Source organism: Spermophilus citellus, assembly GCF_964194105.1.
Source record: "Spermophilus citellus genome assembly, chromosome: 3".
NCBI classification, from domain to species: domain Eukaryota; kingdom Metazoa; phylum Chordata; class Mammalia; order Rodentia; family Sciuridae; genus Spermophilus; species Spermophilus citellus.
In genome coordinates this window covers 110,948,652-110,975,295 of record NC_138184.1, presented here as the reverse complement: position 1 = coordinate 110,975,295, position 26,644 = coordinate 110,948,652, and the positions used below count along the sequence as shown (strand labels likewise).

Genomic DNA, 26,644 nt, shown 5'->3' with positions numbered 1-26,644 from the left:
CTTTGAACCTGTAGTCCTCCTGTCTCAGCCTACTGAGCTGCTGGGATTACAGGTGTGCACCACTGCACCCAGCATATTTTTATTTTTTTGTTTTGAGATAGGGTCTTGCTAAATTGCTTAGGGCCTCAATAAATTGCCGAGGTTGGCCTTGAACTTGCAATCGTGCTGCCTCAGCCTCCCTAGTTTCTGGGCTTACAGGTGAGTGCCACCATACCCAGAAGTATTTCATTCCTTTTTATGGCTAATAATATTATTGTATGGATATAGTACATTTTGTTTATCAATTCCTCAGTGATGATCATTTAGATATTTCCATTTTTTGGTTACTAGAAATAATGCTGCTTTAAGCATTTAGGTACAAGCTTTTCTGTGGACATACATTTTCATTTCTATTGGGTGGAAATTCCTAAGAGAGGTATTTCTGGGTTATAACATTAACTCTGTTTAACCATTGAGGAACTGGAAAACTGTACAAATTGGTTGTACCATCTCTTGTGATCTTTTAGCAATAAGATATATACTATTGTCGGTCTATACCTTAATCCCACTGACACAGGAAGCTGAGGCAGGAGAATCAAAAGTTTGAGGCCAGCTCAGCATCTTAGCAAGACCCTCAGCAACATAGAGAAATCCTGTCTCAAAATAAAAAATAGAAAGGTCTGGGGATGTAGTTCAGTAATAAGTGCTTCTAGGTTCAATCCCCAGTATCAAACAAAAAAGATATATACTATTATTAATCCCATTTCACAAGAAAAGGAACTAAATTTCTCAGAAGTAGTCCATTGAGCTAGGTGTTGTGATACATGCCTAAAATCCTAGCAGGAGAATAGCAAATTGGAGGCCAGCCTCAGCCACTTAGAGACCCTGTCTCAAAATAAAAAATAAAAAGGACTAGAGATATAGCTCAGTGATAAAGTACCAGGTTCAATCCCCAGTACCAAAAAAAGTAGTCAGTCGCCTAAGGTCTCAGGATTAATTTATGGTAGAGACAAGATTTGAACCCAGCTCTTACTGCTTTTATTGGGGGAGAGACACCAATTTTTTGTTTTGGTACCAGGGATTGAACCCAGGGGCACTTAACCACTGAACCACACCCTCAACCCTTTTTGTATTTTATTTAGAGACAGGGTCTTACTGAGTTGCTTAGGGCCTCCCTAAATTGCTGAGGCTGGCTTTTTATTTTCAATTGATTTTTTAATTACAATTCCTGTTACACATATAGAGCACAATTTTTCATATCTCTTGTTGTATATAAAGTATGTTCACACCAATTCATGTCTTCATACGTGTACTTTGGATAATGATGTCCGTCACATTCCACTGAGGCTGGCTTTGAATTCACAATCCTCCTGCCTCAGTCTCTGGAGTGGATGGGATACAGACATGTGCCACCATGCCGGGTAAAAGACCAATAATATCTATATGGTCTTACCCACTCCGCAAGTAGCCAACTTCTGACCCCAGAGATTGTTAATGATATTTCCTCACCTAAGTCTAGTACTCTATGGTTTAAAACTTACAACTGTGGTATGATATGACTCTCCCCTACAGACCAGAGGGGTAGACAGGCCCAGAAAGGGGAAGAGATTAGAAAAGTTAGCTCTGAGGGGCAGGGACCAAGGTAGGAAGCAAAAGGCCACAAAGCAAACTCCAAGAGGTCTTAAACCTTGATTTTGACAGATGTTTCCTTGACACCACATGGCCCAGATATTCCTAAAGTCTTTACTGTGCAGTTTTCACATTCCATGGGCTTCTGGTTTTCCATAAACAAAAAAAGATATACACTATTTTTCAAGTGCTTTCAACACTCAATAGGACAATGGCAAGCATGGGAATGGGCCTAGGTTGTTTTCATCTTAAACCCTCAGTCTGGAAGGATGTATCTTCTAATGGTTCTAGAGGGAGTGGTGGGCTCTAGGTCCCAGTTTCCAGGAGAGGCAGAGTAGGCCTTGCATGGGGGCATAGGCCTATTCCAGAAAAGGGAGAGAAAGGAACCAAATATACTTGGGAGCAGATGTGAAACCCCAAACACAGCAAAAAATCTACAGCCCTTGGCTACATAACTTTGGTCTTAGGGTCACACCTCAAACATATTTTATTGAGCCCATAAGGAGACATTTTCCTAACAATACTTGGAATGTGGGTAGAAGCAGGTTAAAGACACCTGGTGTCTATCTTTGAGAGACTATTTACACCTTATTTCAGTTAAAATCTTGATGCCCCATCTTCTAATTATCTTAAATCAGCCTACTCAGGATTCAAATTTCTGCTGTGTCCTTGAGCATATCACTTCTCTCTGAGGCCATTTTTTTTTTCTCTTCCTTCTTTTTTTTTGGGGGGGGTGAAGGGTGGAGAGGGGACAGAGGATCTCACTGTTGCTCAGACTGGCCTTAAATTCCTAGGCTCAAGCAATTCTCTTGCATGTCTCCTAAGTAGCTGGGACTACAAGCACACACTATCATATCTGGCTTCTCTGAGGCCATTTTCTCACTTGTAAAATGAATTACTGAAAAAATACCCCTTTGGAGGAGTCATTCTGAAACCTCAGGGTGACAATATAATCTAAGCATCTGGCACATGGAGTTGCCCAGTAAATAGCAAACAGGAATAACAGCATTTGTAGTTTGCAAAGCACTTGCAAATTCATTATTGTCTTATTTCCCACCACAGCCTGTGGCCATGGTATGGAAGTTAACTCAAATCTAATCAATGGCATACGGTTTAGAACGCTGCTTTATAGCTGTACCCCTCAAAATTGGGTGTTGGGTTTTTTTTTAAACATTTATTTAGTTGTAGATGAACACACAGTATATTTATTTTCACGTGGTGATAAGGATTGAACCCAGCACCTCACACATGTGAAGCAAGTGCTTTACCACTGAGCTACTGCCCCAGCCCCAATACTGGATGTTTTTATATAAAATTGCTTTTCAGAATTTCATTTTCCTTTTCTGAAAAATAGGAATTACTTTGTGTGTCATGGACTGTTTCTGAAGTCTCCAGGATATATTAGTTCCTTTACTTCCTTTAAATTCTAGCGTTCTTTATATAGGTATATATTATGGGCCAGGCATTACTCTAGTGAACAAGAGATAAAGCACTGGGAGAGGAGCTCAATGGTAGAGCACTTGCCTAGCATATGTGAGGCCTAGGTTTGATCTTTAGCACCATTAAAGAGATGGGGGTGAGGGAGAGGGAGAGAGAGAGAGGTATGAAAGTCCTGGCCCTAAATGAACTTATGGTCCACTGGAAGAGGGAGAACATGAATAAGCATAGAACATTTGTCAGTATGAAGAAAAGAAAGCTGGGTGAGACACAGAGAATACTGGGGCAGTGATGGGAGTGGGAGGTGGATGGAAGTGAGGGAGCCTTTCTGTGGGAACTGGGAAAACAGTATACAAGAAGCAGAGCAGCAGGTACAAAGCTTCTCCTTGAAGAAGGAGGTTCATAAGATGATGTGGTTAGGTTGGAGTGAGCAGGAAGGGGGAGGGCTGAATAAATGAACCAGAGTCCCAAGTGCAGTGGTATCTGCAATTCCAGTTACTCAGGAGGCAGGGGTAGGAGGATCACTTGAGCCCAGGAGTTCAAGGCCAGCCCAGGAAACAAAGTGAGACCACATAATACCTCAGAAAAAAATGAATAAATGAATAAGAGACCCACAGATTTATGTGGTTCACTAGAGTGCAAAGTACGAGAAGTCTTAGGCAATACTATGAGACCTGGTTGCCTGGCTACTATGGACATTCGTTTGAAGATAAGAGATACTAACTAAAGAAATAGGAATTTGTTGATATCCTTGAGTCTCATCCTGCAGAGGTCACTCCTGCAAGTTGATGCTCACATAGGTCACTCTTCCAACATGCTACAACGTGCAGTTTACATGTGCTACCTATGAGCATGGGCCATGAGCCCACATAAGTGCCTTTGTTACCTTCTGAGGCTCAGAAGATATGATCAGTATCAAGAAGCCTATGAAGAGCAGGCAAGCTATAAATAGCTTATTTATCCCAATGCAGAGGATAACAATTGAGAATCTTTTGGTACAAATAGCAGAAAACACAACTCAAGTAAGCTTAAACCACAAATATTTAGTGGGTCCCAAAGTTTAAAAAGAATTCACAGGTAGGGAAGGCTTCAGGAGCAGTTTAATCCAGATATTATGTCACCAGAGATATGGCCTCATTTTTCTTTTTCTGCATCTCTTTGACCTCCCTATGGCTGCTTCATTCTCTAACTGGAGCCCCTCAAGGCAGCAGATCCAGGCTTCACATCCTTCTCCATATATCCACACAAGTCTTCTGGTAGCTTCTGTTCAAATGGAGAGAAGCCTGCATTTCCTAGTATGTCAAACATTAATACTGGGTCACATGCCTACCCCTGATCTAGTCACCACAGCTCAGGGATAAGGAACACTGATGGCTTAATTTAACTCAGCTTAAGGGAACAGTACTCTCTTCACCATAAGAGTTTATCTTGTCTTGCTTCTTGGACTATAGAGTCCAAAAGTACGTAGAACTGTTTACCTATTTTTTTTAAAATATAGTAATGCAAAATAGTTAAGAGCAATTTCCCCCAAATAAGTAGAGTTAATAATCATAATACCATCTCTTTTTATTTTAATACATATTTTTAGTTGTAGATGGACACAATACTTTTTATTTTTATGTGGTGGCGAGGATTGAACCCAGTACCTTAACATGCCAGGTGAGGGCTCTATCACTGAGCCCCAGCCCCAAGACTTTTTATTTTTAAAAAGTAAATTTCTAAAAATCTTATGAATGTGGATCTATTTACCCTTAAAAATGACCTGTTATTACTTTGCCTGATTTTTTTTAAATAACAGGGACAAATAACATATATGATTGCTATAGTTATACTAGGTATTTCCATTCATGGATATATTCTAACATTTACCTAATATAACCATTGTACATATTCTCTAATATACAAAGTGAAATGGGACTGATGATTACTGGCCTCTCCGGGGATATGTGTTGAGCACTTATTTCAAGCAGCAAGTAGAACTGAAAAGGAAATTCCTTAATTTCTAGTGCTTCTAGAGCCTCTGAATGCAAATCTTTAAAAAAAAGTCCCCAGTTACTTGGGAGGCTGAGGCAGGAGGACTGCTTGAAGCCAGGAGTTTAAGGTCAGTCTGGGCAGGATAATGAGATGGCTTTGACTCTTTAAAACAAAAAATTACAGCAACTTTTCAAAGACTCCAGTCCTGCTTGGTTTCCCAGTGATCCCAAAATAGAAACATTTCTTTCTATTTCACAGTCTGTTCTGGTGGTACAGCACAGACAGGGTGGTGACCAGGAATGCATGGGCTACTTTGGTGTTCCAAAGCCTTCACTGGCTATGTATGTTGGATATTCTACCTCATGTTAAAAAACAAGATGATGATCCTCAGGCAAGAGCAATGAGAACCAGAATAGTTCTGCAAGCAACTCTGTAAATAGCAAGGTGCTACCTACAGGATGCAGTGGCTGGGTCAATAGCCACTGATGGTCACAAGGCCTCCTGGTCAATGGGCCTCTTGCAACTGAGGGGGCAGGACAGATGTTCATTCAGAAGCTCCGGGAAACTGGGTTCATTCCCTGCAGGGCAGCTCAAAGGGCCCATTCACTCACATTCCACCCAGCAGCATTCCTGGATTCCTGTCACAGCCTCAGCTATAGAGGCAGTGTATGATCTGCCAATCTATGGAGGAGACTAGTGCCCTAACACTTTGCCCTAGCCTTTACTCCCAGAAAGGAGAACTTGGGAGTATGAGACTCCCCCAGGTTTCCTGGTCCCCTTTTACCTCTTGAAATAAGGCCCAGTTGGTAGTGTTCAAGAGGATTTCTGGCCTTGCCTATGGAAAAGAAACTACAAGTGGGCTAACTTTAGGCACTAAACCATGAAGCCCACTTTAGGAAGCCAAATTTTGGCATTGGCCCAAAGGGCAAACTTCTAGCAATTGGGTTGGAGGCAAATAAATGTCAGAGGGTAAGGAATGAAATCACACTGACCAAGTTAAAAATGTGACAGCAGTTTGTAATGGAGCCACATGAATGGTGCTGCCTGAGCCATAGGTATGCAGTTGGAAGCTTTGAGCTTGCTTGGCTGAGAGGAATGGGATGACCAGAATACCAATTCTGTGACCTTGGGAATGGTCTTACCCCTCTGTGTCCTGAAAAGGACCTAATTGGGCAAGAAGGAGGACCAAATGAAAAGACTGTAAATAAAAGACATTGGGGGCCAGGCACAGTGGTACATGCCTGTAATCCCAGTGGCTTGGGAGGCTGAGGCAGGAGGATCGCAAGTTCAAAGCCAGCCTTAGCAACTTCACGAGGCCCTAAGCAACTCAGCAAGATCCTGTCTCTAAATAAAATATGGGGGAAAAAAAAAGGGCTGGAGATGTGGCTCAGTGGTTAAGCATCCCTGGGTTCAATCCCCAATACCAAAAAAAAGGCATTAGGGGTACTGAGGTTGTAACTCATTGGTAGAGCACTTGCCTAGCATGTGTGAGGCACTGGGTTTGATTCTCAGCAATGCATATAAATCAAAAATAAAGGTTCATCAACAACTTAAAAAAAAAAAAAAGGCATGGAGAACTCTCAGAATCTTCAAACACATGCGCTCTTCACAACATAGGTTTTAAAACCAGGAAACAATTCTCAACACTCTCACTTTCCTCCCTCTGAACACCCCTAGCAGCACCTACCTCCCTGTGATAGTGTGATTCCAAAAATAACAGCCTGTATCTGGCCCTAATATATAAAACATAAAATGTAAGAATTCAGATACAAACTGAGGGGAGCTACTCTGTCCTGTACAGTGTTCCTACTGCCTTTAGTGTGAAGAGGCACAGGTGGACAAGGGCCAAGTCTTATTACAATGCTTTCACAAGAAGAGTTTAAGAGAGGTTTATTAGACCACTGCAAGATACAAAATGACAATATCAATCATATTCTACTAACCAAGTGCCATTTGGCACTATGAAACTATTCTGTAGGACATCCCTGGGTTCTCAATTCCTAATGGGGTGCCGGAAGAAACGAAGGACTTCAAATCAAGACTCTAACACAAAGGGATTCCAGAGAGTGGTTCAGAAAGCCCTGCTACTCTTACCAATGCGGTGGGGAGTGGGGCTATGAATCTTTATAGGACAATTTGAACATCCAAACTGAGTTAAGAGGAACAAATGTGCAGGGAGCACCTGAGGCCCCAAGTGGGCTCCTGGGTATAGGATGGGGGTAGAAGACATGAGAGGCCAGCCAAATGGAACCAGAAAGCAGGGCTTTTTCTTCTACTTCTTCCTGCCACCTCTCTCCTTGAGGGCCAGATGAATGACAGCGCCATTGGCCATGTTATAGTAAGCCAGTGAGTTGGAATCCTTGATGAAGATGCCCTGGAAAATAGATGGGAGTACTTTATAGAACATGGCACCTAGCCTTGAGTACTTTACTACAGCTTCAAAACCCTGAACTTGGCAGGTTTCAAAACTCTGAACTCTAGCAGTTTGAGGGAAGACTAGGGCGGGATACATGGGAGGATTCTGGTTCCTCCTAGAATGATTTCTCCTGCCTTTCCTCCAACTGATGCTTTTTCCCTTCATTGACATTTAGCTCAAAGCTCAACTCTGCAAGATGCTGATCCTGATCAAGCCCATGGAGGTTGACTCTCAAATCATGAGACCATTAGAGATCACCTCATCCAACAGCCGCACTTTATAGAGAAGGAAATAGGCCCAGAGTGTGGACATGTTCAAGTCCAAAGAGGTGAATGAAGCACTTCATGTGACCTACTTAGGCTAGACATCTCCTCAGTGTCTACACAGAGCCAGGCCACCTGAGAACACACCAGTGTGGCAGGCCTCACCACTGAGTCAGCAATCTACCAGAGGATTCCCAAGTCTTGTCTCTGGATCTCCCCCAGTTGCTGAAGCAAAGGGTATTTGGAACCCCACACAAGGGCCTCCCATTATCAGTTACCAGGACTCCTAGCCAGCAATGTCACTGGAATGGACTCAGCCACATCCAAATCTCTTTTCCATGGGACTCAAGAGGCAGGACTTGGGACATTCTGACTCACCTCATATTGTAGCTTCTGTTTCCCAGCAGGCATGCCTGTGGCTTCATGAATTTTCACCTTGATGACAGAGACCTGTAGGGCAAAGGAGAGGTCATTCACCCATTTGCTAAGGCCAGCTAGAGGAGATTGTCTCTTGACATCTTGATTCCCACGCATCTGATATCAACTGGGCGCAGCAGCCGATACCTGGTCTGTGAGCGGGAGGGTGAAGACCAGCACCTGCCCATTCAGCTTCCATTCTGTCTTATCTTGCATGTTGGGCACCTGCACTTTGATGGACACTGGACCCTGCAAAAAAGGAGGTGGTTGTTATGCCGGTGGAATCCCTGAGCCAACAATGAACTATGCTCTGCTGTTTCAAGTACTGTCCAGACAATGTCACCTGTCCTCTCCTGGGGTCTGGCCCCCAATTCACTACATGGCATGAGTCATTCCCCTAAGACTTTGTTTCTTTCTTTAAATAATGGATCCCTACCTGCCCTGTCTCCTGTTGAGTCAGGAAGTAGGGTGAAGCAGTTAGGTAAAAATGTTCTGTAAACCCCAAGTAGCACAAAGGGAAAAAAGATTAACCCAAGCCAGAAGACTTAGGTTAACAAATCAGCTTCCCACCTGACAAGGTCTGAGCCTCAATGCTACAAGTATGGTACAGTGACATTGTGAGCACTAAACAGAAAGTGCCTGTGATCATAGCTGACAAGGTCTGAACCTCAATGCCACAAGCGTGGTACAGTGACATTGTAAGCACTAAAAAGAAAGTGCCTATGATGTGCTTAGCTCTACCCCAAACTTGAGTGAAGAAGAATTACTAAAAATTCTTCTTAGTATTAGAAAACAAGAGACTGGGTCAAATCCTTTAGGAAAGCAGAAGTAGCAACTTTCTGCCTCCTCACAGGAGCCTAATAGCTTTCCTAGGGACTGCCAATGTCCAGGATTCTATCTACCCTAATATCAGTACTCTTAACAAGCAGTCCTTTTGGGGTGGAGCTATAGGCAAGCCCAGATTCCCTCTAAGTGTCCAAGGTTCCTGTCATACCTAGGTCATGCTGCTTGTGCAGCTGGGTCCCCTATTGGCTTCTACAGGAATACACACCAAGGGGCGATGACTACCACCATCACCACTGCTCTCTGCTCCCCCAGCTGCTAACCCCACATTTGAATATATGTTGTGAAGACTCTAATGGCTAGTTTAGACCTCAGAAGCTAAAACTAAAACCATGGGAGTAGAAAAGGGGGACTGAAGGAATGTGTGGCTTGGACCTGGATGCTCCAGGCCACAGAGCACTCCAGATCACAGACCTTATTCCTGCGAAGGAACTCCTCCTCAGGCATGAGGCTATCCTCTGTCTTCAGCTTCTTAGAGGCAGGCTCATCTTCCATTGGAGGTGGAGGGTGGACAGGGGGCATGGGGGCTGGAGCTGGGACAGGAGCCACAGGTGGAGCAGGCACAAAGGCTGCAGAGAGGAAACAACAACACTTGAGTGGAGGAGGAGCCTGGGAAACAGGGCTGGCGAGGAAGTGAAGGGAGAAACTTCAAAGGTTCCATGGAGAGGTGTGAAATGTTACTCTCTGCTCAATCTGGCAGTTAATAGGTTCCCTGGCTGGGGGCCCTGGGAGGCTGCCCATATCAGGCAGCAGGGCACTGGAGGAGCAGGACTGATGGATGGAGCAGTTGCCAGCCAACAACAAGCATTGCTCAGGCCTCTGAGCTTGTCTGGGGCCTGAACCCTGGGTGCAAACACCAGCTATACCATTATGGACTCCTACACTTCCCTAGAAGATGTGGTTCCCAGCTCCTGGCTCAGGAATACTTTATGTGGGATGCCAGGGCTCTCCTCCGGGCTAGACACCCAGCTAGAAGAACTGCCACTAACATTAGCCACAACTCTTTGGATAATGCTTAGCTTGTGGTCCCTGACTCAGTGGCCTGTAAAGTGATATAAGAGAGACTGACCTGTTGGCACAATCATGGGGGGTGGGCGGGGTGCCATGATGGGAGGTGCTGAGGGAGGCATGGGCACCACATTGATCCTGGGTGCATGGATGATAGGCGGCATAGGAGCTATCACTGAGCCTGGGGGCAGCCGTACCACAGATGCCATGGGGGGCCTGGGCATGACAGGTACTGCAGATACAACTGTAGTACGAACGGGGGGCGGCATCTGTGGGGGAAAGAAATCCACAGGTCACAGGAAGCTTCGACTTGACTCCAAGGGCACACATAGCTGGCAACTGGCCACCTATATCTCTGAGAACGGAAGTTGGACAGCTCTGACTCAGTCCCCTGGTGCCAAAAGACCGCAGCCTCACTTTGGACACATGACAGAAACTGTACTGAGGCCCAGGGTGGACACTCTCACCACGTGGGACTTATAGGTCAGACTCAATTAGCAGCTCCTAGAAGACACTGAGAGCAACTAAAAGGGTTAACCTCAACTAAGCCTCCTTGTGACGGCTTAGCAGGCTTCAAAGACCTATTAAGTCACACTGCTCTTCTGTTCTTTAAACCAAACATGTTTTTCACATTTGTCACTTGTCTTCTTCCCTGTTCCAATCCACCTGTGCAGACTGAAGATCAGGGTAGCAATCCCCGCTTTCATTTAAAAAGTTCTTTATCTTTTAACTTGACCCACACAGCATTCAGGCCTCACTATAATAAGGTAGTTTCCTTTCTCAGTCAATTGTGTCCAACCCCAAAATTGATCAGAGTGCTGCTAGCTCACCGCAGGTGGGCGGGGTACTGAGGTGATAGGTGGGGCTGAACTGGGGATGTTGGTGGCTGAAGATGGAGGTGGAGGCTGCTGGGGGATTTCATTGGGCTTGCTGGGGCCAATCTTCTCTTTGGTATCATCTTCTGGCACCAGGCCCTTGGCCTTGTGAATGGCCTCAATCTGCTCCTGGAGGGTGATGTTGGCCTGGGCAGCCTGCTGGGTCCGGGCCATGCTGCCTGAGTGGCCATCCCAGGTCACCTGCAAAGTAAAGCAAAGCCACAGGATCTCTAAAACTGAGCTCAAGTGTAGGAGACAGATGACAGGAAGACAAAAGGATCCACTCAAGCCATACCTTTTCCTCTGGCTTCTGGATCTCCTCCTCACCAATCTTCTTACCAATGGCTGTTTCTTCCACACCAAAGATATCAGTACGCCGCTCAGCTAATTGCTTCAAGCTACTCTCAATATCCAGACCTTTATGCAGCCACACAATGGGAAGAGAGAAAGGGAAGCTAAACTCAGTGCTCTTCAAACAAGGCAGAAGCTTTCCAGGAGTGTAGGACAGAAGCTGGATCCACAGTGCAAGGCTGACACTCAGTCTAACACTGTACTCCTACCCTTTCAGCCTGCACAAGGACTGCTCAGTTGACCCTAAGTCTATAGACCCAATACTTGTCCAACCTGAGTTATAAAAGAATAATGGGCCAGAGAGGGCAGATGGGAGAACAATTAGCAATCAGGATATTAAAAGCCTCGTGCTCTGCCGCTGGCAGTTCCCTCCCTACTCTGCTGCTTCCCAAACTGTAGTTAAAAGAGGACTGGTGGGTCCTCTAGGAGTCATGGTACTTCAACCATTAGTCTAAGAAAGCTCAGAAGCCAGTATTATTCCCAGCTATTATCAGATTCTGCTGAGAAGCCAACAGCACATGTCATCTATGTCAGTGCCTGCCTTTGGAAGATTCCTCTGGAGAGTCTTTCTTAGAAATGAGAAGTTCTTTGGCAAAATCATAGGCCAGACCTACCCTCAAAAGCTTTAATTAACTTCAACTGCTGCTTTCTTTATCTGTATAAAGCAAGCTGACTATGACCTGGACATTGCACAGTCTTTTTAGGAACACCCCACCTCACCTGGTGCATAAACCTCATCATCACTCTGCTTTTCCCGGATGGAGCGATCCCGCTGCTCTAGCCAGCGGGGATCGAGAAGCCCAATGCGCATATGTTCTTGCATTTTGCTGGCTGGGATCTTCTCCCCAGTGATGGGGGACACAAGATATTCGTCTGGAGCAGGGGCTGGAGGCAAGGGTTTGGAAGCTAAAAGGCAAAGAGATGTCCAAATGAGAAAACAGGGTGGCAGCTGAGGTAAAACAGTGGTATTTCATTCATGCATCATTCGTTGATGATGCATCCGGTGAGCACACTCCTGTACCTGGTTCCAGGACACTGGCAATGACTAAATCTTATTTCCTACCCTGAGGCCTATAATAGATAGGCTTATCAGTGCTCTTACCAAAAAAAGATGCCTCAAGACCTCCTAGAAATTGCCCAATCTAAGAAATACACAAAGACAGGCAGGACCTTCCCGGGCAGCCCAAGAGCTGGAAAGCAGACCGTACCTTTGGGATCATAGTCCTTTCGAACAATGACTTGGTCTGGAGTCGGAGGCAGAGGCGGAGGCATAGGTGTCTCTGGGGGTGGGGGCACTTTCTGCCCTTCTTCTTCATCATCTGAACCCTGAAAAGCAAAGCAGTGGCAGGGCTCAGAAAAGGGACAAGAGACCACCTACAGCTGAGCTCTGGCAGCTCTCATGGTGGCAAGGAGCCTTGGCCTCTGCCAGCCAACGTCCATGTGCTAAGCCTCCCAGGGCAGCTGAGGCCAGCTGGCAGCAGGCCAAACTGCTTCCTCACAGCATGAATGGGAGCACCAGGGGCCATGGTGCTAACACTCCTCCCAGGCATTTCCAGCAGCTGGCACCAGGCAGTCCCAAGAGGCCAAGGGCACTTAACATGCAGGGGAGGGGTGCAAGAGGAGAGTCCACACTCAATGTTAGCTGCTCACAGAGCAATGCTGGGAGGAAGAGAAAAACTCAATTCCCACAGACACAAGGACCCTTTCTTCTCAGGCTGCACACAAATTCTTTGCGGGGGGCGGGGGGGGGGGGAGCGGGGACAACAGCTTGGCTCTGGAGACTGTGCTTATTTGGAGGGCCAGGCTGGAAGTGGGTAGGGATGTCTGAAAGAAAGTATAGGCCACATTTAATTTCTTTGTTTTGTTTTTTTATTGGTTTATTCCCTTTAGACTATAGGCTACATTTAGAAAAGCTCTGGAGAACTACTGATCATTTGGACCTAAGAGTTCAAAAGTCATCAAAGCACAGGGTGATGCAGAGTTCCCTAACTAAGGGCTAGCATGAGGTAGAGGAAGCAGGGCCTCTAAGGCAAAGAGAAAGAAACAGAACAGGGCCAGTACATCTTTTAGATCCTTGCCTGTGAATGCATCTTTGTTATCAGAGCTGGAAAGAGGCTCTGTGCTGCCTGGACTTGGGCAGCTATAGAGTCAGTCCAGCCTTGTTTAGGGCCCACGCCTCTTTTGGAGGCTCACAAGGAAGCTAAACCTTTGACTCGGGGAATAGCATCACCCTGATCTCCTGGGCTCAGGGGAAAGGTCAGCACACAAGCCACCTGAGAGCTCACCTCATCCATGTCCTGCACTTGGGTGTCCTGGTCCAGCTGGGAAGGAGGCTCTTCGGTCTTTTCCTGTTTCTCATCCTCCTCATCAGATTCAACCTCCATCTCGACCTCTTCACTCTCCCCAAACTTCTCATAGCGCTCCTGAATGAGGATTCGGGCCCCCAGTTCCTCTGGTGTGGTTGGGGGAGGGAAGTTCCCTAACAGGATGTGAGCCAGAGTCAAAAGGATTCCATTTCAAAGGCCCACCTATTTGCCGGTCCAGTTCTCCAAGGGTTGGCACTCTGATTCCTTGCTCTATCTACAGAGGCCCATTCAGGATAAGGCAAAACAGTTGTTGAATTGCACTTAATTTGGGCAAAGTGGTAGAAATAAAATGGGAGCAGAGAAGAAACAGTGATAAAGCCCTCTGGAAACATCTAAAGGGGTTTCCAAGTTCCCAACTGGAGGCACTCTCCTCACAGACCTACCTTGCTCATTGGGTTGGAAGTCCACTGTTTCTACTACCACAAAATCATGCCAGTCAATCTGAGCATAGGCCACCCGTTCCTTCTCCTTTTCCTCCTCTTCTTTCTTCCTCTCTCGCTCCTGGAACTTGGCCCACTCCACTCTGTAACATACCTACAGGGATAGGAAACAACATGGTGCTGATCTCAGTCAGTGTCTACTCCCAATAAGGTTGGGATCCACCAAAGTTAGCATCTTCTTCACACCAGAATGATGCCAAGGGCAAGTTCTGGTATTCTTTAATTGCCAAGGGACTTCCTGAGTTCTGAGTTCGGAGTAGGAGAATCTTTCAGGAAGTCTGAATGATAACCTAGTATTCTCAAGAAAACCAGCAATGTTAAAAACCCGAGAAACAAAACCTTTAAGTATCCACTAAGATCAGTTAGCAACAATACAGCTTCTCAACTCTGAAAGCCTGGGAGCTTTTAGGCATATATCATCAGAGAATCTGCTTGGAAGATAGCCTTCTGGTTAGAAAACAAACCTACTGAAGCTAAGAGTAAAGAAGAATGTAGCATCATATGAAACCTGGTTTCTTTGGCCTTTGTAGCCACAAGGCCTTTCTTCTAACCATCCTGTGAATACACCTTATCTGAAATAATTATGGGCCAGAAATGTTTTGAATTTCAGAATATTTGCATATACATGATGAAATACCCTGGGGAAAGAGCCCACATCTAAACACAAAATCCAATTGCTTTTCACATGAACCTTAAACACATAGCCTAGAAATGGTTTCTTATATTTTTTGGACCTTTGAAGCATTTTGTATTAGGGACACTCAACCTATACTACCTCAGAGTGTTTCTAAACACAGAACTCACAGAGTAGAACCTGAACCCCCACTTACTAAATGGTCACAAGAAATCTTATTCACTTTACCTGATCCAAAACTTCTCGGGGATTTTCAGCTTCTTTCTTGAGCTTTGCAAATAAGCCCTTAGGTGGAATTAAGATCTAAAATAGAAGAGGTAAAGCAAACATTAGTGTTATTATATCACAAGACGGAAAGGCAGACTTGCTGGGCAAGAGTAAGGGATTCTGGGTCCCAATTCCAGATCCATTTGGCTGGGGGACTTTGGGAAAGTTACCTAACAATCCCAGTTTGGCTTCCTTCTACAAAATTATGACACCACCAATGTAAAAAGGTTGCTCAAGGATTAGCAGAAAAAGTATGCAAATACTGGAAGGTTACCCAGAACATGGTCAGCATGTGATGGCTGTTTCTGTAACACTAGTCTGCTCTTATCCTTTGAAAATGCTACTCAGACTTCTTCATCCCACAACCCTATATTTCTATCCCCTTTTTCTCCATAGTACTTATCACATCTGACACATACTGATGTTGCACCTATTATTTCCTCCCCACTAGATTAGAAACTCTTACGAAGACAGGAAATTCTGTCTTCTGTTCACTACTACATTTCTAGCACCTTGAATACCATCTGACATTTACATTTACTGAGAGAAGGAATACCATTTTGTTTTTGTAGTGCTACGAATTGAACCCAGGGCCTCAAGCACACTACACAAGCACTCTACCACGGAACTACATCCCTAGCCCTTACCTTTGTTCTGGACAGACAGCCATTATAACTGTTTCAATAGTTTCTACTACCAGTAGCAAAAAGGATGATCCACCCTGCTCTTCCTTCTACCTCTAGCCTTAGAATCTACCTCTACTGATAGGGTCTTCCATGGTTAGAGAGACACTAGGGACTTCAAGTCAGAATTGTAAATGCAAATACCAAGTTTTGGAAAAAAAAACCAGGAAAGTAACAGAATAATGGTAACCTTTAACCATGGAGGCAGTCCACTGAGGGATGTTAAGGGAGTCACTGAGGAATCCAGCACTCTCATAAATGGATCCCGTGTACTTACAGTACTCTTCAATGATTATAATCAAGCTACTCTACTAGCTTCTGGATTTGGTTATTTGGTATTGGGGACTGAACCCAAGGGTGCTTTATCACAGTAATATCCCCGGTCTTCAGTGTGTACTATCATGCTCAGAGATTTGGTAATTCTCTAAATACACAGTTTTACAATTCTTTTAAATTATATACTTAGGGTAAAAGAAGTCTGAGGAAATCCCCGAGTCCTTTCAACTTAGATCAAACATATTTTTTTTAGATTGATCAAAAATAGAAATGTAAACCATTTCACTAAAAAAGAAAGGAAAACAACCTGAGCTATATATGCACCAAGAAAAATGTGCCCGAGGCAAATTTGTACCAATGTTCTTAACAATAAACTAATGAGCTGATAATTTTAAATACCAGTATTGACTTGTCCAGGTTCTCTCTGTTCATTTGTTTTTCCATAATAGTAGGTACTGAACTCAGGGGTGATCTATCACTGAGCTACTCCTCCAGCCCTAATTTGAAATAGAGTCTCATTTAGTTGCCCAGGTTGGCCTCAAACTTGAGATCCTCCTGCCTCAACTTCCAGAGTAGCTAGAAGTATAGGTATGTGCCACTGACCCAGTGACGGCTTGCTTTCTCTTAAGTTCTATACTAGGAAAACTGAAAAGGTACATGTACCTAGAAGCAGCTAGCAACCTGGCCTTGTCACGTAGTGGGTAATCAGCTATTGGTAGAATGCAAGCATATGTTTCATTTCTCTTTATAAATAAGACATCTCTTCTGAATTTAAAGAAATAACTAAACAGGATTTTTACTTTAAACTGGGTTTCATAATATTTGCCCACAAGCTCACAGACAAGTAGTGTCCTTGCAGACAATGAATGGATATTGCTGAGATGCCTTCCCTCCCTGGGCCCAACACATGACCCAGCCCCATCTAGATACCTTGGTATACTGCTCCACCAGTTTTGTGAAGTAGTTGAAGAGGCTGTGTTGTGGGCGGAGAAAGTCAAACTGGTAGTTGCGCTGCTCTTTCTGCATCAGCTGTGTGAGAAATTGGCGCCCATTCCTGGCCACAAACTGAGCTGTCAGCTTCACTACATCCAGGTCGAAGGCTGAGATGGATGGGGGGTCAGCGATGAACTCAAACTCAGGAGGGGGCTCTTTGGGCACAATAGTTTCTTGGATCACCTGGGCTTGGACCTAAAATGTAGAGGAAGTATGAGGTGAGTGGCATAGGGGTGGACCAGCTCCAGAAAGAGAGGTAGCACCACCACCCAGAAGAATGGCTGTATACTACTATGCTCTATTAACACACCACCAGCACTTGGCATGAGAGAATCCTAACTCAAAGAGTATTAATTTCTTGGTCAACTGTGGCCTCAACTCCCTGAATGACTTCAAAAGAGACTGTGTCCATTTGTATCTCTGACCCTGCCCTGAAATTGAGGACCAAAAGTGCATGACAGAATATTGACAGAAACTGACTTACTAAATCCTACTTAAGGGGGATGGAAATGCAGTAAGACCTATGTACATGCACAGAAACCCACTATATAAAGGTAAATGGATCATCTACTATGAGCCCTTTTTACAGATGAGAAAACCGAGGTAATCTGAGGCTCTAGGAGTAGTAAATTGTGACACAATTTCTTAGAACCTGTCTTTAATCTTTACTTCCCATGTAAGTAAGCTTCTTCCACCAGCTGGCAAGAAAGCAAAATGAACAGACCAGGCCAGGACTATCCAAGAGGCAAAATGTGTTGGCCCTTCCTGTCTTTTATTTACAACCCTAGTAGTCCTTGGTGGTGGACTCCATGATCCTGAGCCCAATGCAGGGAGGGTGGTATTAGGACAGCCCAGACTGAAGGGAAGGAATGGCACAAAGAGGCCTAGGCCACACCATATCCTTTAGCTTAATCAGGCAGGAGGTCGGAGGTCCTTCACACACTGAGCACTGCCCTCATACCATGGCAAAGGCCTTGAGTAAATCAAAGTCCTACAGGCCTCAGATTCATCATCTGTAAAATAATCATTCAATCAGCCTTTGCAATGCAGACCTTCAGAGGTGTCAATAAAGCACAGAGCAAAGTATGACTAGCAGTAATCAGGAAATGCCAACTGTCATCAGTACCTCATTGCTTGAGCACTGCCTGCTTCCTTAAGATAGGGATAACAGCTTCCCTTGTCCCCCTGGGTGGCTGTGAGATGTGGACAACAGTTATTTATGTGCCACACCCCCCTTGTCCTTGCCTCCCTCTCAATCTGGGGAAAGGGGGTAAGCTCCAAACCTTCTGGGGAAGCTGCTGCTGGGTGGCTTGCTGCTGCTGTTGCATGACTTTGGGGATGGCTGCAGAGGGCTCCTGAGCCTTTCCCTCCTTGAATTCGCTGACCTTGTGACGGTAGTATGCATGGTAAGGGTCATTGGGGTTCAGGAAGTTGAACTTGGGATTGTTGATCTCATTCTGTCGTATCCTAGCTTCAAATTCAGGCCCATTTCTGGAAGAAGAAAAAGACATAAGAATGAACACCACAGTATCTATGATTGCTCAGATTCAAAACATCATCCATTCCAGCCTCTTCTTGCCATCACTTCCTGCTCAAAGCAGCCCATCTTTCAGAACAACAGACTTCCTCCTCAAGCCTCCAGACACCAGCAATTAGTGCCATCTGACTCACTTGGCCTGGCCCAGGCCACCTCTACCTATAGACCACCCTGACTTCTATCACTCTTTAGGTCCTTGGTCTGCCACCTCCACAAACCAACCGAGCTATCACTTTTTGCTTTTAATAAACATTATTCAGTTTAAAAAAACATATTTAAAAGATACATATTACTACCCCAAATAAATACTAGTATGTATGCCTTTACTAACAAAATATAGCCCAAAGTGAGGTCAACAGAGTAATGCTGTTAAAGTTTAGCTCAAAGTTTGCTGAGACTAGTTCTCAGTGAGGTGTTAAAAAATATATTAATTCCTAACTGAGACTTTGTCCTCCAGGTAATGAGAAGGACTAAAAAACCATGGAAATTGAAATAATCTATGAGAATGTATAGGGCACATTCAGATGACAGGTGTGGTGAGACTGGCTAGAGTTAGGGGGTTTCTCCTTACTGCTCTCCTTGCCTGGGATGGTTCTCCAGGTATGCCCCATGTTCCCAGTATGCATACCTTCAAAACCTCAGGATAATTAAAAAGAAAAAAGAAAAAGAAAAAAAAAAGTCCCTAACATGATATTTAGGAAATCCTGGTTTTTAGAGTCCTGATGGTAACAATTCAAAGTGCCACACTGACATATAACACCTGTGTCAGTCAGAAAGCACACAAACCTTAAAAGACACATGGAAGTTTCATATTCACTAACAACTCACTATGACCTAGAGCAAGTTACTAAACTACTCTTTGCCTCAATTTCCCCATGTGTAAAATTTGGCTAACATCACCTTGCCTCTGTAACCTGAAGTACTACTGAGAAAACCAAATTACTTCAGGAGATACCAGTCTTTTTGAATCATAGATTCGCCTGTAAATGCCTGAGGCTATTACTCCTATGAAGGGTAGAAGTGCCAGTTCCATAAACATTCAAGATGATTTGGTTATTAAGAGAGGACTGTGGGGCTTTTATTGCTCCTCTGGCCAGAGCCCTATACTCAAAGGTGAACACACCAAGGCACAGCTTCAGGGCTGCTGCCAGTCATGTTGCTCTACTCTCCTCAGACTTTTGTACACCTGGCTCTATCAAAGAGGGCAAGAGAATGCAGGCCACTCTATGGCCCATATTAGCCACAACAATCTATACCATGCTAGTGGTTTTCAACACCCAGACTAATGCCTCAGCAAGTTCTGGTCACATCCTATAGTGTGACTAACACCATGAGGTCTCAATTTGACAGTGCACTAGCCCAACAGAAACCTCATGCTTTGGGAAGAAGCATTTTTCTACCTCCTTACATAAGGCAAACCACACACGAGGAGAAGGGTGAAAGCACACTTAAATCCTGCTAAAGTAGGTCATCATGCACAGCAAATGCCCAAGGCAGACTGAGTACTACTAGAAAAGGGGCTCTGGTTGTCCCCATACATCACTGCCTCCTAAGCCACAACCTTGCCACATCTGGAAACTGAAAAGATCCAATGCTGAGAAGGCAGGCATGTTCATTCCAAGCTATTCTGTGGTGTTAAGTTGGCTGAGTGTTAATTTTAGAATTACCCCCTCCAACACGAGTAATAGATTTCAGCAGAAAAAGACATGATTCTGACTCAACCCGGCTGATGGGACTTTTTAAGGGTAATTTCCACTTCAGCTTCCTGACAAGAAAATGCAGGGAAGACCCAACCCAGAAATAAAAGCTCCTTTTGGAAAATCACACTCCACTGAAGATTCTACTGCTTGCTCCAAAATATGTGTACAACCTTGGCAAAAACACGATAAGAGTCATACATGCTGGCTTTCTCCCAGAGTGAAGAATTTGCCTATCCCCTCATTGCTATGTGAACAAAAGCAAGTTCATGTATTTTAAAAATGCCTACAAAAGCAATCAAAGTAGCTAAAAATCCACCTACACATGGATGCATATTTATTTTTAAGGGAACTAGATAAGGCCAACTATTATGTCTATGGAAGCAAAGTATTACATAAAATACTTTATTGGAAAGTAAATTACTTGGCAAAATGTTTTATTTTGTTTGTTTGTTCTTTTTTTTTTTTTTAATGTAGTGTGGGGGGGATCAAATCCAGGGCCTTCAAGGACCTGAACAGACACTTCTCAGAGGAGGATATACAATCAATCAACAAGTACATGAAAAAATGCTCACCATCTCTAGCAGTCAGAGAAATGCAAATCAAAACCACCCTAAGATACCATTTCACTCCAGTAAGATTGGCAGCCACTATGAAGTCAAACAACAACAAGTGCTGGCGAGGATGTGGAGAAAAGGGTACACTTGTACATTGCTGGTGGGACTGCAAATTGGTGCGGCCAATTTGGAAAGCAGTTTGGAGATTCCTGGGAATGCTGGGAATGGAACCACCATTTGACCCTGCTATTGCCCTTCTCGGACTATTCCCTGAAGACCTTAAAAGAGCATGCTACTGGGATACTGCCACATCGATGTTCATAGCAGCACAATTCACAATTGCTAGACTGTGGAACCAACCCAGATGCCCCTCAATAGATGAATGGATAAAAAAAATGTGGCATCTATACACAATGGAGTACTATGCAGCAATAAAAAATGACAAAATCATAGAATTTGCAGGGAAATGGACGGCACTAGAGCAGATTATGCTTAGTGAAGCTAGCCAATCCCTAAAAAACAAATACCAAATGTCTTCTTTGATATAATGAGAGCAAATATGAACAGAGCAGGGAAGAAGAGTAGGAAGAAAAGAGTAACATTAATCAGTGACATGAGATGGGAGGGAAAGGGAGAGAAGAGGAAAATTGCATGGAAATGAAGGGAGACCCTCATAGCTATACAAAATTACATATAAGAGGTTGTGAGGGGAATGGGAAAATAAACAAGGAGAGAAATGAATTACAGTAGATGGGGTAGGGAGAGAAGAAGGGAGGGGAGGGGAGGGGGGATAGTAGGGGATAGGAAAGGTAGCAGAATACAACAATTACTAATAGGGCATTATGTAAAATTGTGGATGTGTAACCGACGTGATTCTGCAATCTGCATTTGGGGTAAAATTTGGGGTTCATAACCCACTTCAATCTAATGTATGAAGTATGATATGTCAAGAGCTTTGTAATGTTGTGAACAACCAATAAAAATAAATAAATAAAAATAAATAAAAAAATAAATAAAATAAAAAAAATCCAGGGCCTTGAACATATTAGGCAAGTGCTCTACCACTGAGCTACATCCCCAGCCCTTAAGAAGTCTTTTTTAGCCAGGTGCAGTGGAACAGATGGTAATTCCAGCAACTCAGGAGGCTGAGGCAGAAGGATTTCAAGTTCAAGGCCAGCGTGGGACAACTTAGTGAGACCTTGTCTTAAACTAAGATTTAAAAAAGAGATGGAGTGATAGCTTGGAGGCAGAATGCTCCGGAGAACACCTGGTACTACCAAAAAAAATTTAAATAATTTTAAAATGATCGTAGACTGTGATATTTTCTTCTAAGGAAACAATCTAAAAGGGAAAGAAAATGCCAAGACTCCCCTGTGGCTTTGTTGGTCAAATGGAAACACTGGAAACAATCTCAAAGGAAAATAGAGAGGAGTTGGCTAAGTCAAAGATGACCCACCACCTGCACACAATGCATCCTGTCAACAGAAGGCCTGACAAGAAAATGCAGGGAAGACCCAACCCAGAAAGAAAAGCTCCTTTTGGAAAATCACACTCCACACAGCATGAGGAAGACTACAGAGCAATATGAAGGGCTTACAACACAGCACCAAAAGGAAAAGAAAGTTGTGAAAGGATCTCTGCTAGTATCACAAGGATCTCAAAATGGATGGATGCCAAGGCCCAGAAAGAAAGAGGAAAAATTGAAAACAACAGGCAGAAACTATTCTGATAGTAAGAGTATAGTGATTCCTCACCCAACATCCTTTTCTTCTTTGTTGTTTTAAAAATATCAGGGGAAAAGGGCAAGACACAAGGGGAGCTGTGAGACATTAAAAGTTTTTCTAAACAACACCTGATGCCTGAAATCTGATAATGGCCTAATAATGTTCAATCAAGAACAGAGCAGCAGTTTCAGAGCCCTTGATACGTGATGAGATGAATTCGTACACAGGGGACACAGTGAAAGATATCAACTAGAGTAATTCTGTTTCATTTTATTAGGAGGCTGGAAAAGGAAGGAATATCCATTAAATTACATAAAATATTAAGGATTCTGCCTTAAAAGAAGTGACTGTCAAGGCATGAACCCCTGGAGAACACATTCCCCAACTGAGGGCAATAATCTTCTCAGGGATAGCTATAGCTTTCCAGCAAGAAGGTGCCAGTTTCAGGGCTGGAGTTGTGGCTCAGCACTATTGCCTAGCACGTTCGAGGCACTGGGTTCAATCCTCAGCACCACATAAAAAATAAATAAATAAAATAAAAATATTGTGTCCAACTATAAAAACTAAAAAATATTTTTAAAAAAGAAGGTGCCAGTTCCCCAAAGGAAAGCCAGAAATCCAAATTTATTGTGAAATTTCCTCCCTTTTAAGCACTGACAACTAATTCGAGTTTTAAAAGAATACTGTGAGGGCAAACAAAAACAACTGTAGGCTGGATATAATCTGTTGGCTGTCATAAGAATACTCTAAATACCCTAAACCAGGGGATGTATTGCTCTTTGGAGTCCAAGAAGATTCCATCTAAGGATATGTGAGTGTACATAAATAAGCACAATGGGGTGAGCCAGGAGGAAAGCTGACCAACTTCCATCCCATTTGGGAAGGCAGCTAACATTTGCATGACATAAATGAGCTCTATTCAGTCCAATCAGCTTACTCATTGACTCAACTTTGCAGAGGGGTCATTTGAGGCTGGTGAAATATGGTCCCTGTACAATGAGAATGATCAACTCCTTTTTACCTTTCTCAGGCCAGCAGCTCAGACAAACTGTCTATGATAGAATAGCTTTCCAGGCATCTACTCAGGCCTGTTTTGGATACAGAGGGTGAGACTCTGTGCTATGTTGGAAATGTCAGTCCTATCTGTTGGCTACCTCACTGCCGTGTTGTAGTTTTGGACAAACTAACACATCCAAGCCAATAAAATCTTTTGTAACACAGGTTACTTCTGTGATGATTCAGAAGCTTTTCATGCCACAATCCACCTCTGACCCACCTGTGCAGAAGTAGTTACATTACCTGGCTACAAAGCTGGCAGTCTTGTCAACGATATTCCTGACCTCTGGAGGAGGGTAAATAATCCCAACCACTGGCTTGGAAGGGGTGGAATCTTCCTTTGAAGGTGCTTCTTCTTCAGTTGGCTGTGAAAATAGAAATTAAAGTCTTGAAGTCCCAGGTCTGGGGAAGAATTTCCCTCATCCCATCTCATTATACCCTTCCAGGATATTGTTTACAGCACAAACTTTGCCCTGCAGACTTCCTTAGAACCCCCTGTTTCAGAAAAGCAGTTGTGTTACCTGCATGGTGCTTACACAGGTTTCTCCTGGGAACCAAGGAAAAGGGGAGCTTCCTTGGCTCCCCTCCAGGTCTCAGTGAGACCAGCATTTTAACCAAATGCTCAAGTGATTCAGATGCAGCAGCTCTGGCTACTTCTGAGAAGATGACCAGAACCCAGAAGATCATGTTTGTAACCCTGCACCCAGCACTTTGCCTGGCACAGAACATTTAATTTGCAGACCAGTTGTATTGATTGCTGAATAAAGAAACAGGAAGGCTGGCGTGTAGCTCATGGTAGAATATACGCTAAGCATGTATAAAGCCTTGGTTTAATTCCTAGGACCCAACACCCAACACCCACATGGGTAATTCCTTGCTGGCGGCTTCGTTCTGCTTTGAATTCCCTTTCTCTCTGTATCTATTCCATAGCTTTAATCACCATTCAATGCACCGATGTTTTGTGAAGCACCCCTGGAATAGCCGAATTTCCCTGTAAGTTATCATGTTCTTTATCCAGTAGCTTCTTTCCCTTAGTAATAAACAAAGGGTCAAGTCCTTCACCTTAGAAAAATAAAATCTATGCCCTGCCTTCAAGTTCTGTCCCACTGCTGCCTTCTCCCTCCCTTTCTTACTGTAGCTTAACATCCTGAGTTTCCACTACCTTACCTCCCATTTGATCCACATTCAAAGTGCTCTTGCCAAGGTAAAAAACAACTGCCAACAATCAACTACAACCATTATCTGGACAACACCAGTGACTATCCCTTCACAAAACTGTTTAACCAAAGCCTCATTCTATCTTTGCTTCTTGCTCATGATTCCTTCCTGCCTCCTAGCCTATAATGCTAGAGACCCCTAAAATTTTGCTTTTGGTTCTCTTTACTGTATTCACATTAGTGAGGCAATCCTAACTATGTCCCCTACTTCCTCTGTTTGGCTGAACAATCCAGCCAAATCAATCCAGATCACTTTGGAATGCCACAGTGCTTTAGGTGCAGCCTACTCCTTGGCATTTTGCACTTTTCATTTCTAACCTCATAGATGGTCTCCAACTCACACAGGCCAGAAACCCGGGCCTCCACAATGATAATATTATTTGTAAAACCTTAACAAAGTAGGTTGCGGGTGTCTTTTAAAAGCATTTAAATTTATTAACTCTTACAACCCTTATAAGAACCCTATGAAGTAAATACCCTCCCAGTACTGCCGACTGAACCCAAGGCTTTTTAGACAAGTGCTCTAGCACTGAACTACATCATCCCCAGCACTTATGTCAGTCTCTAAGTTTCCCAGGCTGGCCTCAAACTTGGGATCCCCCCTGCCTCAGTTTCCTAAGAGGCTGGGATTAGAGGTGGGCCCCACAATGCCTAGCTCCTCAGTATCTCTGATCCCCCTAGCAATTCCCCTCATTACTGCCTGACCACCTGAATCTCAAACAGAACTATTACTACCTAGAAATTCTTCCATTTTTCCCATTTTCTAAAAGGTCAAGGTCAAATCCTAAGAATCATATCTCCAGCTACCATGTTCCCCACCCTGCACTTCAGCCACACTTGCTCACTTACCCTTGATCAGGGAGAGGCACTATCTGATTCTTATCTTGCTGCTTTTGAACTTACTACCTGGTATTACCTTATTTTCCCCTAGTGCCTAGGAAAATGACAAGAACACATAAATACTGGTGGAAAGGACATGGGTCTTTTCTGTCTTGTTGCTTGGAGTATTCTGAATCCAAAGCAGTGATCAGCATACAGTGTGAGCTCAGTAAATGTTCACCGAATGATTACAGTATGCCATTTTCCTTCCCTAATCATCCTCCTGGTGAACTCCTATTAATCCTTCTAAAAATAATTTACCTCTCTTTACTGTGCACTTCAACTATGGTCATCTCTCCTCTACCCCAGCAAGAACTTTTGATTTAACGGCTCCTTTGTATCCAGTACTTCTAGTATTGTGATACCACACCATATAGCAATTATTCATGCATCTGTTTCACCAATAGCCGACTGAGCACTTTAGGGGTGAGTGGCACTTCATCATTTATATTAATCAAGGCAATAAACATTTGGTGGGTATTTTAGTCTGTTCGTCTTCCCTAAAGCTGGGGTTGTGCCTCATTCATTTTGGTAATGTTGAATGCCAGCACAGTAAGTGCAGAGTAGATGCTAAGAATTAACATCCAAAAAGATACGACGAAGGTAGGGAAATTAGGAATTACAAGACAAAAGCCTAGTGGATGGGCTGAATCAGTGCTTCTCACACTTTAATTAATCACTGTGATCTTGTTAAAAATGTCTACTTAAAAAGTCTGGGTTAGTGACTACATTTCTAATAAGCTCTAGGTGATGCCGGTGCTGCTGGTCTGCGGACTACTTTGAGAACTAGAGTTCTAGAGGGAAGGCCGCGCAGCGCGGAAAGCGCGTTGCCTCCTGGGACTTGTAGTCCTTCCAAACCCTCCAAAGGGGCCGCTTCTTTCTGCGGGAGTGAGGAAGGCTGGAGGGGAGGGCCCAGGCCTAGGCTCCGGCTTGGACTGCGGTAGAGCTGGGGGACGCGGTACCTGTTTGGGTTCGGTGGCCACGGGCGGCGGCGGGGGTACCGCCTGCACGGGTCCCGCCGGCATGACTGCGACGCTCAGGGCTGCCAGTCCGCCTCGGTATCGATGACTGGTACTGCGTCAAGACAGACTCGCGCACCCACCGTACGACGAGCTCACAAGATGGC

At 44.1% G+C, this 26,644-nt stretch overlaps 1 protein-coding gene across 1 annotated transcript; it reads right to left on the bottom strand.

Annotated features, from left to right (window-relative positions):
* Positions 1–6,892: 6,892 nt before the first annotated feature.
* SF3A1 (splicing factor 3a subunit 1) lies at positions 6,893–26,619 on the bottom strand. Its single transcript, XM_081286130.1, has 16 exons — positions 26,481–26,619; positions 23,666–23,787; positions 18,135–18,342; positions 16,789–17,046; positions 14,861–14,935; positions 13,942–14,092; positions 13,478–13,671; positions 12,401–12,518; positions 11,913–12,098; positions 11,137–11,258; positions 10,797–11,042; positions 10,028–10,235; positions 9,373–9,527; positions 8,263–8,364; positions 8,077–8,148; positions 6,893–7,393 (listed from the first exon to the last, which is right to left on the bottom strand). The coding sequence occupies exons 1-16, from the start codon at positions 26,541–26,543 to the stop codon at positions 7,292–7,294; spliced, it is 2,382 nt and encodes a 793-aa protein (XP_081142256.1). The 5' UTR covers positions 26,544–26,619; the 3' UTR covers positions 6,893–7,291.
* Positions 26,620–26,644: the final 25 nt, after the last annotated feature.

Excerpts from the sequence above, each read along its gene's own strand:
- SF3A1 (XM_081286130.1), bottom strand. The coding sequence starts at position 26,543 with ATGCCGGCGGGACCCGTGCAGGCGGTACCCCCGCCGCCGCCCGTGGCC. Across the intron at positions 23,788-26,480 it reads TGGCCACCGAACCCAAACAG|CCAACTGAAGAAGAAGCACC; the intron begins GTACCGCGTCCC and ends CTATTTTCACAG. Across the intron at positions 12,519-13,477 it reads AAGTGCAGGACATGGATGAG|GGTTCAGATGATGAAGAAGA; the intron begins GTGAGCTCTCAG and ends TTTGCTTTTCAG.